This window comes from Gossypium hirsutum, chromosome A11 (genome assembly GCF_007990345.1).
Source record: "Gossypium hirsutum isolate 1008001.06 chromosome A11, Gossypium_hirsutum_v2.1, whole genome shotgun sequence".
In the NCBI taxonomy this organism is placed as follows: Eukaryota; Viridiplantae; Streptophyta; class Magnoliopsida; order Malvales; family Malvaceae; genus Gossypium; species Gossypium hirsutum.
This window is the reverse complement of record NC_053434.1, coordinates 118,537,530-118,553,922: the sequence shown is the minus strand read 5'-3', so window position 1 is coordinate 118,553,922 and position 16,393 is coordinate 118,537,530. Positions and strand designations below refer to the sequence as shown.

Sequence of the window (16,393 nt, the reverse complement as noted above, 5' to 3'; positions counted from 1 at the left end):
TTGATTGATCACAATTCTGTATATTCCATTTACTATAGATGTTCCAAGGGAGTTCGTTAAAGGAATGTTTCCAATAAAATTTGTTTGTTCTTGTATATCCTTATTGGATTTTCAAATTAATCCTACGGATACATATAATTCAGATGAACATGTGAGTGATTCATATACATCATCCCTTTCTTTTATCAACGGTTCCATCAATTGATATGTTTCCACAAATATTTGAAATTCAATTTCTTGCTTTGTATCTTCAGTTTTTGAAAACTTATAAATTTTTTTTTAAGCCTCAATCCATGTATCTTGTAGAGGAGAGAATGATGGGTTTATTTAGTTTTTTATTATGTTTTTGGATTCAATTGCAATAATAATGAGTTGAATGACAGTGAGAAGGTAAAATGATCATAATGAACATTGTTTTAAAATTATAATACAAAATTTAATTTATTTAATATTTATGAAATTAACAAATAACCAGAATTTATTAAAATAACATTTCATTAATTCATATAACAATTTCAATACTAAATAATTAAAAATTAATTAAGATGATGATAATGCTATTATATTTATTTTATTATTTATATAATTATTTATTTTTTAATTATGTAACAATAATACAATTTATTGTATATTTATTTTAATTAAAAAATAACTCAAAAAGGTTATTTTTTATAAAATAATTCTCTGCATGCCGGAGTAAATTTACTCCCAGGGAAACATAAAGCACTAGACAAAATTAAGGGGTGTAGTGCAATTCAACCACCCCACTGCACTTCACCACATTTATAAAAAGAGAGTTGCTTGGCGGTTTAAAAGGCATATACCCAATTGATTCCATCACCATGGGTGAAATAGTAATCAAAGGAAAAGCATAATTTTAAGTGTTTGTAAAATAAATATATATATTTTTTGTTTTAGACGTTTGAGTTTAATTGAGAGAAATACTTAAGGTTATTTATTAAATTGAAAAATAAGTACTAAAAAAATTAAGTGTTAAATTTAAGTTTTAAAATTTATTTGATAAATTATTTAAAATTAAATAGGAATATAATTAATTGTTTGATAAATAATAATATAATCTTAAATGAAATAGAATAGAATAAAATAAAATAAATTTATTTTCTATTAAGTAATAAGTAGGTTCTTATTTATTTTAAAAAATTATCTAGTAGAATTTTTTGTAAGTTATCAAACATGTATAAAAAAATTAAGTTGCTAAAAACTTTAAAATAAAAGGAAATGAATTGAAGTTGAAGACTTGAACTGTGGTCTCTAACTTTATAAAATTAAATATTGAATGCTAGTTGAGAATCTTATTCTTATTTTAAAATTTTCATCTCCTCTTTTTCCTTTTAAACTCACTTTAAAGCTTGCTACACCTCAGCTTAGGCATTATTTAATAAAATATTTAAAAATTTAATTAACAAATTTTTAAACATATTATATGAGAAATCATTAAATATGAAAAATTATTGAGATTAAAATGTTAAAACTTGAGAAAATTTACATTGATCATAATGATGTTAATTATCAAGGAGAAACTTTGAAGACAAGGTATAGCGCTGAAGGCTGAGGTTCATGCTATCATGTTAACATTGGAGTTGGTGGTGGAGGAAGGTTGGCATAATGTGTTAGTTGAATCAAATTCTCTTTTAACTATTAAGAAAGTCATTGGTGCTCTTAATATACGTGATGTTACTATTATCTTAATGTAATGTCGTCCATATTTTTCCAAAGGCAAACTAGTATACTAATTTTCTTACTGCTTTGGCATTAATATATATATATATATATATATGTCTATAATGAAAAACATTGGGATCTCGCCTCGTACTTTTATGAGTGTCCAAATCCTTTTTTTTTTTAAATCGAATTCTATTTTGAAAATGAAAATAGAGTCGCCTTCAATCTTTTTTAATTAAGTGTTATTGGATCACCTCAAAATGTTAGATTTACTAAAATTATTTTCGGTCTTATAAAATCTGAGAAATAAATTCAGGATTCGGTTATGTATAAGGAAGGATTAACACCCTCATGATGTCTAAAATTGGTACCTAATTGATTACTTGATATCTTAGTATCGAGAACTGAAAATTTGAAAAGAATTTAAAACATGATCCCTCTTTGTATAATGTTATTTGATTAAAATATTACTTAACTAAATTAAGTTTAATGGAAAATGCCTTATTTCGAGTTAATTGAGGAGAAGGACCATGCCCCGTGAGTTAAGACACAATGCCTCTAATTCTCGAAAACTAGAATAATCGCCATTTGATCGTTACCTAAATCTTACTTTTCGTTTTTATTTTTAAAAAGGATATTCAATTACTTCGGTTTTAGAAAGAGGACATACTCCGTAAATTAGGAGCATGACTCTCCAAATTCCAAAAATAATGAACATTACCTTGGTTTTAATTATTTCTTAGGCGTTATGTAAAACAAACGTAATTTTTAAAACGATATGCATTTAGTAAAAACGGATAAATATGTTGTAATATGACACATGGAATGGTGATAGCAAAATAAAATAAAATAACCATATAGGTAAAAATGAAAGGATGATATTAGGGTAATGAGTAAAAAATAAAATAAATAAATAAATAAAAATACCATGTTAATAAATAATGATAATAATGCAACTATAATAGTAATACGAATATCGGCTTATAATAAAAATAACAATAATCATATCATAATTATTATCATAATAATAATATGAATAAATAAAATAATGATATCAATGATAACAAGGGTAAAATAAAAATAAAATGTATAATAAAAGGAAATGTAAATGACAAATTTTAAGTGTTAAAATAAATAACTTAGTAAATAAAGAGGCAAAATTAATCAAATGAGGGATTAAATTGAAATTTAAGCTGAAATTAAATTATAAGTCGCAAAATAATAAAAAATGGGGAATAAAGGACTAAACTGAAAGTCTAATAAAACTCTAGTGTATAAATTTAAAAAAAATGATATAAAGGACTAAATTAAAATGCGATGTGAAAGTTCAGGGACTCTGAAGACAATTAATCCAAAACAGTACAAGTTCGAATTCCTGAGGGGTCAGCTGTCTAAGGACCAAATTGAAAGTGAATCCAAATTGAATGGCATAATTTATAAAAAGAAAGAATAGTGAAATTAGGACCAGATTAAAATAACTCAAAAGGCGGAAGAACCAGGGCCATAAATAGACCCTTTCAACTAAAACACGCGGATTCGGATCGGGTTGGCGGGTCAGGTTTGAAATGATGCCGTTTTGGGACCTCTGAAACCTAGCAAAAGGACGTCGTTTGGTAATGCCTATATAGGTCAATTGTAACACCCCAAACCCAGCCTAGACATTATGGTCGAATCTGATGATGTCACAAGAAATGGGTTTTGAAAACCGTGTTAACTTGGTAGACCATCAATATTTAAAAGTTACTAAAACCATAAATTAGTCAATTTCTTTACCAAAACTTATTACAGCGGAAGCCTTAATCATTATAGTTCGAAAACGCAGTCGTGTTATTAGGAAAACCTTTGTTTGCATAAAAACCGTCGATTTAATAAAACAAAATTTCCAAAGCAATCAAATTGACAAACAATCCAAAAATAAACAGTTAAAAACAACAGTCCAGAGAGTCCCAAAAATTACAAACTCTCAAATAAATCTCCAAAAATTAAAATAAACCATAAATGTGAGTTTACGTAAACTCAATGTGTAACCCAACAAAACTAGACACGTAGTACAAATAGAATCATATGCACAGTCATATACAAATACAGATTTGGACTCAGGCTCATTTCAGATACCGAAAAACAGAATCAGATAATCAGAATCCTGCCCCCATCCTCTACACACTATCTCTGACCACCCCAACACACCATGTAGGGTTAAAAAAAACCCACCCATCCCTACACACCATATTGTGTCGTTACAACACGTATAAGATATAGTGCAGCCAAGTTGCCAAATAATAGGCGATGATCGTCGTACAGAACACTTCCTCTGCAGATAAATTCCAACCTAAAATAGATGCAGATAACAGATACAGAATTACAGAAAAAACATGCTTAACATACTTATGTACAGATAATAGACATGCTTACACAGTACAGTCAGACATACATTTAGTATCCTACTCAGATCAGTCTATCAGAATTCTACCGCATACAGAATATGGTTTATTTAGCCCTTACCGGCCCTACAGTAGGCCCATAGTCGATCGATGTGACCTGTACGACCCTAGGAAAAATTATAGAAATATAAGCCCACATGCCCATGTGACTTGCCCTTGTGGGCCTACACATCCAGATTGGCCTTGTTCGTATGGCCCACACGGCCTGACCCAAGAATCCACACACCTGTGTGTCATGCCCTGTAGGCTCACACACTCGTGTGGCCCACATGCCCAACTTGACCATGCCTATGTGGCCTACACGGCCACACTTGAGCCACCACACGGCCGTGTACTGTGCACGGCCATACCTTCGTCGACCACACGGCCGTGTCTCGCACACGGCCTTCCACACGGGCAACCATACGCCCGTGTGGCGTCGACATTGAAATTTTTTGGTTTTTGCCAAAACCTCATTTTTTGCATTTTTGGTACAGACTTGATATCATTTTGATGCAAAACCACTCCTGAGCCTTCCAAATCCTAAAAGCAGAGTAACCAACAGCCTAAATTCAGAACATATTTACGAAACTCAAAACCGAAAATATTCCACAACTCAGTCTTACAACATCCACAAATGAACTGAACACTTACCGCCAACGAATCGAAACCCCTAATGCTCAAATCTCTGCAGAACCACTAACAGATTCTTGACCTTCGCCTAATTCAAGAGAACCAAAAACAAACCCCTTTTAGAAAACTAACCACGAAACAAGAAGATAGAGGGAAAACAGTTACTTACCGAACGAGCGCAAACAACTGTTGAACAAAAATGAGACAATTTGAAACACAGAAAAGGAGAGGGAGAGGCAAGGAAAATTTGACAAAGGAGAGGGGAAAATAGTACGTCAAAAAGAAGGAAGAATTTTAGGAAAATTAAAAATAAAAAAATAAAATAAAATAACAATTATCCCTAAATCCCTCAAATTACTCCCCACTAACCCACTAACAACCAACCTCTCAGAATCCAACTCTACCAAGACTTTAACAGGAAATTGAGCAAAAAATTATACCCATACTCGTGCAGAGATTCGAACACAGGACCTTCAACACACCAACACCCTTACCACTCGAACCAGCAAGCTCAATTTGATATGGATTTACGGACAATTTAAAATAAGCCCTTTGAACAAAGTTAAGGCTTAGATCCAAAAAAAACCAAAATTTGCTAAAAGTATGGTTTGAACCCAAGACCCCTCACACACATCCAGAACACTTAACCACTGAAACAGATACTTAATTATGTTAGATATTTGCAGTGACAAAAAAAATTACTCAGGGCATTTTTTTTACTCTCTTAGCCTTTCCCCAGTCCGGCCATTGAGTCTTCGCGAGCCACTGTGGCCACTAGTCATCGGTGACTGTCACCTTCAGTGGCTGGAGTCTAAAAAAAATACCCTTTTTAACCCTTTTAAACCATTTTTACCCTAATTTGAAGTAAAAATAATGAAACCTTAAGAAATTTTTAAGAAACCTTTCGGTTTCTTTCATCCGAAGACGATACTATTTTTCATTGGAGACAGTGGCCTTGGCCACACATGATGAAGAACAAACGACGTATGTCAGAAGATATTATTTTATTTCTATTTTTGGAAAAATAAAATAGCTAAAAATGAACTCCCTCCTTTTTAAAACTTATTGTTTTTTTTTCTTCCCTGTTTGAATCTTACAATAGTTCAGCCTTTATAGCCATTTTAATTACAATATTTCTTTTTTCTTTTTCCTTTTTTTATTTTTGCTCTGCTATGTTATTTCTGCTCTCTTGTTTTTTCTGTTTTGCAGGCAGTGGTGCAACGTTAATGGTGGGGAGAGAGTCGTGCCTTTGCCATTTTGGTGCAATGGTGGCAGAGAAAGCGTCAGGTCTCGGGCAGTGCATCCGTTGACGTGGCCAGGAGCAGCAATGCATAGGGGATCTAGGGTTTTTGGTTTTTTGAAAAAAATTTTAGGTTGTGGACTATTGGACTTTGGGTTATTGGGTATTAGGTTTAGTAGATAAATTGGGTTATTAGGCTCTTTTTTATTTGGGCCAATCCATTTTGTAAATGGACTTAGAGCTTTTTATTTTTGGCTTTATTTTTTCTGTTTGTCTAAGCCGGACAGAATTTGATAATACTCTAGAACGACATATTTTATGTGCTAATTACATGTTTATTTTGAGTATGATCCTACTAATTTGGGTTATTTTATGGTATTTTATCTTTTAGGGACTAAATTGGAGGCAAAAGGAAATTTAAAGGCAAAAAGTGAAAATTTGAAGATATAATGGGCCAACATGCAAAGAAAGAGAGAAGTGGTGCCAAAAATACAAACATGGAAGACCAAAGGACTAAAATACAAAAGAAGAGATTTTATAGCACAAGACTCTATTTTAATTTCAATTATATTAGTATAATTATTAAGGATTTTTATTTAGATTTAATTTTAGGATTTAATTTCATTTATCTTTATTTATCTTTAATTATCTTTAATTATTTATTATTTATCTTTTAGAATTTCATTAGGAATAGACTAGGTTTTCTAGTACTATAAATAGGGGACGGAGTGGCACATAATTGATATCTCTTTTTCTGTAATCACTCTCTCTCCCAAAAACTCTGTCTTTTTCTCTCTCCATCTTTTCTTCAATAAAAATCTCATATCTATTTTATTTATTTCTTTCCCAAAAATCATAAGCCACTAAACCAATCTAGCCGAAGGTTGTCAAAATTCCCCAAAAAAGGTCCATGAGGCTTAGAACCCACACTTAGCCTTCTTAACAAAGTATTCATCACTTCTCCGCATTATGGGGCTTACGCTTCCGTCCATGTCTCTTAATAGGTGATATTTTCAACTTGTGCAAGGAACGGCCGCTTTGTACGTTTTGGGAAGGTTGCACAGTCGGTTCGTTGGCTTTCTGCGTCAGAGGTTAGAGAATCTAATAGACAAAACGGAGTGGTATTCGCCGTTGGGAAGTGATGATCTAGCAGAAGATAGTGCCACAAAAGCGATTATTGGCTAAAGTCAGGCTCTGCCAAATTTTAAGTCTAAATCCTTGGAACTGGTGGTCGTAGGCATCATTTTCCACTATAACTGGCTTATCCTGCTCGAGAAGGGTTACTTAAAAGCCAATGATTGAACCCAAGGTGGAACGAGATAACCGGAGGTTGGAATCTCGCCACATAAGAAACTTTCTCTTCCCCAAACTCTGTTTTTTATTTTTATTTTTTAGGAACGCGAGTTTTCTTGGCCAAGAAATTATTTAGGATTTCAAGAAACGAGCATTCGTACAATCCGGTTCCTGAGGATTCGACCCTACTTCCCCTTTACTGTTATTTTTATTATTTTATAGGGAATATGATATTTTTGGTGCTCTCAACGACGCATCAGAATTGGATCGTTACAGCTACCCCTCTTTGCTTGTTTTCGTGTAACATAAATGGAGTAAAGCCTTTAAGAAGGGCTAATTTTGTCTGGTCCTGTCGAATCTCGACTTATTTGGTACTTCTCTTTTTCAAGTAGATCATTCTGTCCATCCATTTGTTAGTCTACTTGCATAAGCTTTACTATAATTTCAGGAAGGTAAGATTTAGTATCGTGGCTTCATCTTGCTCCATTGTAACTTCAAGGAGAAGATTTGTTGTTGTAGCTTCATTCTAACCCACTGCAACTTCAAGGATATAGGAATTGGAGCTTCAATCTGCTCTACTACAGCTTCAGGGAGATAAGATTTATAGCTTCAATACACTCCACTGCAACTTCAAAGAGATAAGATTCACTATAGTAGATTCAATCCATCCCACTACAACTTCAGAGGGTGGGATCTATAGCTTTATTTTGCTCTACTGCAAATTCAGGGAGATAAGATTCGTTATCGTAGTTCCATTCAAACCCACTGCAACTTCAGGGGTTGGATTTGTAGCTTCAATCTTCTCCACTACAACTTCAGGGAGATAAGATTTACTATGGTAGATTCAATCCAATTCACTGCAATTTTAAGGGTGCATGATTTGTAGCTTCAATCTACTCCACTGCAACTTCAGGAAGATAAAATTCTCTATAACAAATTCAATCTAACCCATTGCAACTTCAAGGGTATAGGATTTGTAGTTGTAGCTTCATTCCAACTCACTGTAACTTTAGGGATATATGAATTGTAGCTTCATCCTGCTCTACTGTAACTTCAAGGAGATAAGATTTGTAGCTTCAATCTGCTCCACTACAACTTCAGGGAGATAAGATTCGCTATAGTAAAATTTAATCCAACCCACTGAAGCTTTAGGGGTATAGAAATTGTGGCTTCACTGATCTGTTACACCATTATCTGGAGAACATGACCTGTAGAATCCATTTCATAGGCCTATATTTATACCAAACGATTAGGATGTTATGATAATAATGAATCAAATGCTCCTAACTAGATGTATATGAATGATATTTGTATGAATGCCGAATGTAATTTTCGAGAATGATTCCTTTTTTAATACTTAGGTTAACATTGCTCGTTGTTTGTCAAGTTTCTATCACTGATGTGTTACCATGCCGTCTTGTTCGTGCTTAATTACCCATATTACAGAACCAACCTTCAAAAACCTCCAACTTGTTCAATTCTTTCATCTCTTCTGTGTTTTTTAACATTGAATGTGTTACCAAATATCGAAGCCGACATAATTTTGACAACAATCCAGTGGGGATCTCTTTTAAGCACTCGATAAATCTAAGATTGAGATATCTAAGAATCACCAACATTTCCAAACCTTGAAGGATTTCTTCGACTCTAGTATTTTCAAGATTCAGTTTTTTCAAAGCTTGAAGCTTGAATACAAGAGATATACTCTCTAATTTACGACATGAATTAAGCAATAATGCGTCGAGTTTCTCCAAACTAGAAATAGAGTTAGGTAAACTCTTAAAAGGATTACCAGAAAGATCAAGAATCTTAAGGTTAGGGAAGTGCCCAAAGAAGGATTTTGGGATTTCTTTCAATGAATTACATGAGAGAAACAATGTTGTGAGTTTTGGAAATTTTGGAAACTTCATAGTTTGAAGAATTATTGAGATGAAATTGCGCATCAAAGAAACCTTTTCCAAGTCTTCAATCCATTCTTCCTTGTTTGGCAGCTCTTTCAACAGCATATAAGCTTTTACAATTAATCTTTTCCTTGTAATATGCAATGGCATATCCCTAAGAACATCATGCATTTGTGTAAACTTCCAAATAATAAAAGGGAATTTAGAAAAACCCATCTCAAGCAAACAAATTTCTTCAATATTCTGCAAGATGGGATAACCACTACTCTCTATCGGTTTTCTACTTTCCATTTCATTTATAAGCCCTTCTTCCATCCAATGTTCAATTTGTAGTCTTCAGGATATAATGCGCAATACAAAAAATATTCTCGGTCTCTTTGTTTAAGAAGATCATAGCTAAATTTCAAGCATCCATACACCTTATCTTTTATATTGTGGATATTTTTGATGTATCTTTTTAATTCATCTACAAAAATTTTCCCACACATGAGGATCGATGACTCCACCCATACAACCAGCTAGTGTGACAATTGCAAGAGAAAATTCATCACATTCCCTCACAACAAGTTTCATAAGCGATTCTAAATTTGAATTAGGCAACATGTCGTGTCCAACTTTGCTTAAAGGTAAGTTCATGATCTCCTCTATAGAAAGACAAGGCACTTGAACTTTTTTAAACTGCATTGATCGAACAACCATTTCCAAACATGTTTTCATCACTAATTTGCATCCATTAGCTGATGTTGGCTTAAGGATTCTAGCGTCCTCAGAGGAAAAGTTTGTTTATACATCATCCAATATCAACACATGTCTTCCTTGTCCGCTCAAAATTTTTGATTCCTTCCTTGCACGGATGATTATATCTTTATCATCTGACAAGTTTCTTTCCAATTGAGATGCAATGTTTTTTTGTAGCCTTCGAATATCCAAGTCTCGGGGCATAGTTACCCAAATTAATTTTTTAAATTTGCTTTACCCAAATCAATTTTCTAAATTTGCTTTCTTTCAAAACCCTGTTATGAACATATTTCATAATGGTTGTTTTCCCGATCCCACCCATGCCACACAGTCTAATCAATCCAACATCATCTCTCATTAAGTACCGATAAATTTCTTCTCTAACATTAGTTGCACCTACTAACTCTATTGTAGGTAAGTTAACCATTATGCTAGATGGATCATTAACTATCAAGATCCTAGGGAAATGACCTTCAACGCACTTCCTTCATTGTCTGTGCTGATTCATCAACAAGTTTCCCCAAGCAAGAACGAAAGAGATATTTTCCTTTACCAATATTGTCTTCAACATGTTGAGCATGAGCAAGCTTTTCCTCTACCTTCTTGATCCATCTTTCGACTTCTTGCTTTGGCATTTTCCCAAAGTGAAGCTCGTCTTTCAATTGCTGTTCAATATCTGCCTCCTTAGCGTGTAAGTCAGCTTGTGCTTGTTTGAAATCCTTAACATATTCAGTGAATTTCTATTGGTATTTCAAATATTTGCTAGCTTTACTGCTAATGAACTTAAAAACATCAAGAATTGGCCCAACGATATTCTAAATGGTTCAAAAGACAATGTTCTGTTACAAGACGATATGATTTTGATATGAACTAATATAGGTATATACATGAAATACATGGAAATGATGACACATGATATATTGATATATTGATATATTGAAATGGGTGATATATGTATATGAAGAAATGGTAAGAGAATGATAAGTATCATGACATGAACATATACGAATATCTTTGATATGTTGATACATGAAAATTATGTAAGTTGAGACGAGTAATAAACTCAAGTGTGACATGTTGAGATAATAAGGTTACCGATATTGAATTTATATGAAATATGTTCAAGTATGCTAACAAGTGTTGTTGTTTGATGCTTAGGCAAATGCCAAGCAATTGCTTGAATGGTAATATGTTTAATTATAAGTTGTATTCAAATGGTAACTGTTCAAATGAAAATATGCTTGAGCTCATAAAAGAGTGGTAAGGTTTAAAGTTATTTAAAATCCTAGTATGCTAAGAATGATATATGTAAGTGATGCTGTGGATTTATTCACCTTGTGAGTTATTGAATATAGCTTCATGAATCTTGAAGTATCAATATTGGATTATTCTTGATATGTATAAATTTCATATTTGAAATGTCTTGATATGATTAAAGTTTATACGAGCTTACTAAGTATTCATTGCTTACGTATTTGTTTTTCTTTACTTTTCAGATTATCTGAAGCTTTATTGGGTTGGAAGCTTGTCGGAGTTATATCACACTATCCATCGATTTTATCGGTAATTTTGGATGTTTTGATTTTGGTTATAATGGCATGTATAGATTATTTTGGCTAAATGTTGGCCTATATGTATTATGTAGAGATTAGCCATTTATTTGGCTTGTGTTTTGGCACATTTTGGTTTGTGCATATTTACCTTATGTGGTTGATGTGTGGTTTAGTTTATGGTTGTATAGTGAAAGGTAAAGTGTTAGCTAAATGTGCATTTATATACATGTGTTTTAGTATGCGATGAGTTGATCATAAATCAGTACCTTGATATTTAAGGTATATATAACTAAATATGCTAGTATTTGAAATACATTTTGGCATCAAATGGTATGTTTTGGTAGGTAAGTGACTTAGTTTGAAATAATACAAATTAGTTTGGTAAACCATGGGTACAAATATGTATATAAGTTAGTTATACATATAAATATATTAAACACATGAGTACACATGTTATAATCTGTAATATGAGATGCCTAAAGGCATATTGATTGTATGTGAAGATATTATATGTGAAAAGTTTGATTTTGGTTTGTTTTAGTGCCTAATTTTGGCTTGTTGATATGCACAATGTTAACTGAAGGTACATGCCTTGTTGGGTGAGAAAAATGGCTTATAAAATAGCCTATTTTCGTCCACAATGTGTGACACACAGCCAGGTGACACGGCTGTGTGTCCCATATATCTTTTAAAAAGAATACAAGTCAGTAAATTACACGGCCTTAGACACGGGCGTGTCTCTTGACCGTGTGACCCTTGCAATGTTGAAAATATTAAATGTTGTCGAAAAAATTTTTGAGTTTTCGATTTAGTCTCGATTTATTTCTAATGTGTATTTTGGGCCTTGAGGGCTCGTATAAGGGACAATATGTTTAATTTTGACTAGTTTTTGACATGTATATTATGTGATGTAAAATGTTTGAAATTTATGTCTATTTGTTCTATAAACTCTGGTAATGCTCCGTAACCCTATTCTAGCCACGAACTCGGGTTAGGGGTGTTACAGTATTTATTACCCATCCAACCCTACATCTGTTTGACACGTTTCTGAAGTTGCAGTCTAGTTGCCAAATTAGTACACAGATACCAGTGATTTAACCACTGGTTTAAAATAGAGTACTTCCCCCTAATGCAATTCTCATCCGATACATATGCATACTTCACATAACAGTTAATACAGAGTTCTATACAAATATTTAAATACAACTTATATTCGAATACAGTAGGTCAATTCTAGTAATATTAGTCAAACACAATACACACATTGATAATCAATATTCAAGTTCCAAATCATAAAATATCAGTTTATGCAGTTTAACTCAGTTCAAACGACCTCACAGAAGGCTTGTATTCGATTTGAGAGATGCTCAAAATAAGGAAAATTTTTGTAAATTATCCTACACGCCTATGTGCTTGCCCGTGTGTCTCACACGGCTGTGTCTTCTACCTGTGTGAACCTTATTTTGTAAACAGTGAGTTATATGGCCTGGATAAACACCCGTGTCCTTGGCCCGTGTAAACCCTGCACTAACATGGCCACACACTATCTAGACACACGCCTGTATGGCTCTTACTTGATGGATAGTGAGTTACATAGCCTACCACACGGTCTGTGGCGTCGACAACCATGTTTTTTCGACGTTTGAAATTCGTAAAAACTCAAATTTTCAGTACGCGCATAAAATAGTTTCGAAGCAGGAACAATGTAGAAGAATCCTAAGACCTAAAACGAATCGTCCACAAACAATTAAGCGATAATTCGAAAAAAAAACACTAAGATTATCACACCACCAACTTCATCGAAACATTTTGACACAAGAAAATCCTAAATCGCGTAATAATTACCTCTGCACTACTGGAAATCACGAATCTAGAGCGTTAGAGGGATCGTTATCTTTGAGATCTTCCCCTAAACAACAATCGAACATATAATCAAAAGGGTTCGAGCAGTTTACGCAAAACTACACTCGGCAAGGAAGACAACAATCAATATTTTCCAAAGTTGGACAACCGAATACAGTAATTTAACAGTACAAAAGCTTACTCGACAACAGTAGCAGACAAAACGTGTGAATCTAAACAGCAATTGAACAAAAAATAAAAACTAAAAGAGAAAGAAACAAAAAAGGAAGAAGAAAGGAAAAGGGAAAATGAGAAATAGAAAGGAGAGGGAACGTTTAATTTAATTTAACCAACGATCAAAATTTCAACATTAAGCAAAAATATTACCTAACGCATACATCGAGACTCGAGCACGGGACTAAACAAAATATAGAAACTTAACCAATGAACTAACAAACTCATTCTTGATACAATTTAACATTGAATAAAAATTAAGTCGATGGTTCAGGAATATAGGTTAGCTTAAATTAGAATAACAAAACTTTCTAAAACACAACTTAAACTCCTGACCTTCAACAAATAAGCAAAGCACAAAACCGCAAATACAAAAACTTAATTACACTAGAATCCAACACTTAAAACACTCAAATTTTTGGAGCGTTACACTTGGAGTAGTGAAGTTTGAAGCAATATGAAATAAAAAATATAAATGTGAGTAGTAAAGAATTTAAATTGGAGATTCAAAGATGCAATTGCAATTAATTAATCATCTAATGCAAGAACTAATATGTTAAAAAATTAATTAAAAATTTTAAAAGTTTGAAGTAATATAAAATAAAAAAATACAAATATAAGTAGAAAATGAATCGTATCCAAGACTCAAGGATGTATTTGCAACTATCTAACCAACTAATCAAAGAACTAATATGTTAAAAAAAATAATTTAAAATTTTAAAAAGCTTAAAGCAACATGAAATAAAAAACACTAACATTTAACTATCCAACCAAAGTTAAAAGCGCGTCCAATTGGAAGTGATTTTTCTTTCTCTCTCTAAAATCGACTTAATGCGATAAATTTCATAAAATCAGCATAATTTGGTAATTATAGTTAAAAATCAGAATTTTTTGGGTAATTCACCCAAGTTTGAGTGTTGGTAACATATATATTTGTTTTAGATTTTTTAGTTTAAGTAACTAATACTTAGATCATGTTTTCTAAACCGAAAAATTAAGTGTTAGTAAAATAAGTATTGAAAAAAATTAAATGTTAATTTAAGTTAAAATTTTGTTTGATAAATTATTTAAAATTAAATGTAGAATATAATTAGACTATTTGATAAATGATAATATAATCTTAAATGAAATAAATTAAAATAAAAAATAATTAAATTTATCCTAAAAGTAATTCGTTTATATTTTTTTTGTAAAAAAAATTATTTGGTAGTTTCAATGCTGTATAGAAAGAGCCTTAATCCAAATAAAAGTAGGGTCCAATAAAAAGAGCACTTAGTACCTAAATTTTAAAATTTTCATCTATGCCCCCCCCGCCCAAAAAAACAAAAAAAAAAGTTCAATGAATATACAACTGAGCACAGAGTATAATTATAGCAGACTTTGCTTCTGAGATATTAAAATAAAATTTTATTTTAAAACTAAGTTAAACTAATATAAACTGAAAACTAACATGAAGAAAATATTAAAGAAATAGAAATTTAAGGAACAAACCTGATATTTTATAGTGGTAAACAGAAGAAAAAATATAAGTTAGAAGAAAAAGAATTCCATTTTTTTTATTTAAAATTTTATTTATCGATTGAGTTTTAATTTAATTGGTATAAATATTATTACTAACACATTATAATCAATCTAACATTATCTCCCATTAAGTACTGATAAATTTCTTCTCTAACATTAGCTGTACCAACTAACTCTGTTGTAGGTAGGCTAACCGCTATGGTAGAAGGATCATTAAATATCAACCGACCGCGGAAATGACCTTCGGCATGCACTTCCTTCATTGCCTGAGTGGATTCATCAACAAGTTTCCCCAAGCAAGAACGAAGATATTTTCCTTTACCAACATTGTCTTCGACATGTTGAGCATTAGCAAGCTTTTCCTCTAACTTCTTGATCCATCTTTCGACTTCTTGCTTTGGCATTTTCTCAAAGTGATGCTCGTCTTTCAATTGCTGTTGAATGTCTGCCTCCTTAGCATGCAAGTCAGCTTGTGCTTGTTTGAAATCCCCAACATATTCAACGAATTTTCTTTGGTATTTCAGATATTTGCCAGCTTTACTGCCAATGAACTTAAAAACATCAAGAATTGGCCCAACAAGTTCAGCCATTAAAAAGCTCTAGTTTTCCCTGCACCAAATTTAAGATATTGATGATCAAGTTCAAGAATTAAAAAATAAAATAAAAATCAAACTATAGTTATAATAATACAAAGATAGCTAGTTAAGCTTGTTTAAGTGGTTAAATCCAGTAGCTATATCCAAAATTTATAAATCCTCCAAATAAAACACAACATGAGGGCAGGAACCCACCACAGTTCTGGTTGTTGACACCACAGGCCCCAACCATTAGATCTAGTCATCAACTGCTAGATTTTTCTTTACACGCACATTAGTGCAGCACTTACTAACATAAGATGAGATCCACATTAATTGATATATATATATATAACATATCTCAAGATGATATAAGGTCTGGGTGTATATAAGTGCATCAATTCAACTTGTTATTAACATTTTTTGGTGGGTTTAGATGTAATATTTAGAAGAACAAAGAAAGCACAAGAAGCAGAGTATAGGGTGTGTGTTAGGGGCAGTCTCTTGAAGTTAACCTGAATCTGACGGCTTGGAATAAAGCTGTAAATGGTAAAGGCTACCTCTTTTTTTTTTCTTTTTTCTTTTTCCAAATCAAGAGATCCAACTAAACAAGGAATGAAAACCCTTTGCTTAACAACACTTGAAAATCAGCAATGCTAATAACAATCCTCAGTACTGTTCTTTTGAGTCAGTAGTCCAATAATAGGTTCCAATCTTGGGTAAAATAGTGCGCGTTGTAGCTGGATGATCTACAATGGAC

At 32.5% G+C, this 16,393-nt stretch overlaps 1 protein-coding gene and 1 pseudogene across 1 annotated transcript; both read right to left on the bottom strand.

Moving 5' to 3' along the window:
• Positions 1–9,953: 9,953 nt before the first annotated feature.
• LOC121210097 (putative disease resistance protein At5g05400) lies at positions 9,954–13,090 on the bottom strand (annotated as a pseudogene).
• Positions 13,091–15,150: 2,060 nt separating this feature from the next.
• On the bottom strand, positions 15,151–15,661 carry LOC121210096 (uncharacterized). Its single transcript, XM_041082197.1, has one exon. It carries the CDS (start codon positions 15,646–15,648, stop codon positions 15,151–15,153), a length of 498 nt encoding a protein of 165 aa, XP_040938131.1. The 5' UTR covers positions 15,649–15,661.
• Between the last annotated feature and the right edge of the window lie 732 nt (positions 15,662–16,393).

What these genes read in the sequence shown, in the direction of transcription:
- LOC121210096 (XM_041082197.1), bottom strand. Translation starts at nt 15,648, where the DNA reads ATGGCTGAACTTGTTGGGCCAATTCTTGATGTTTTTAAGTTCATTGGC.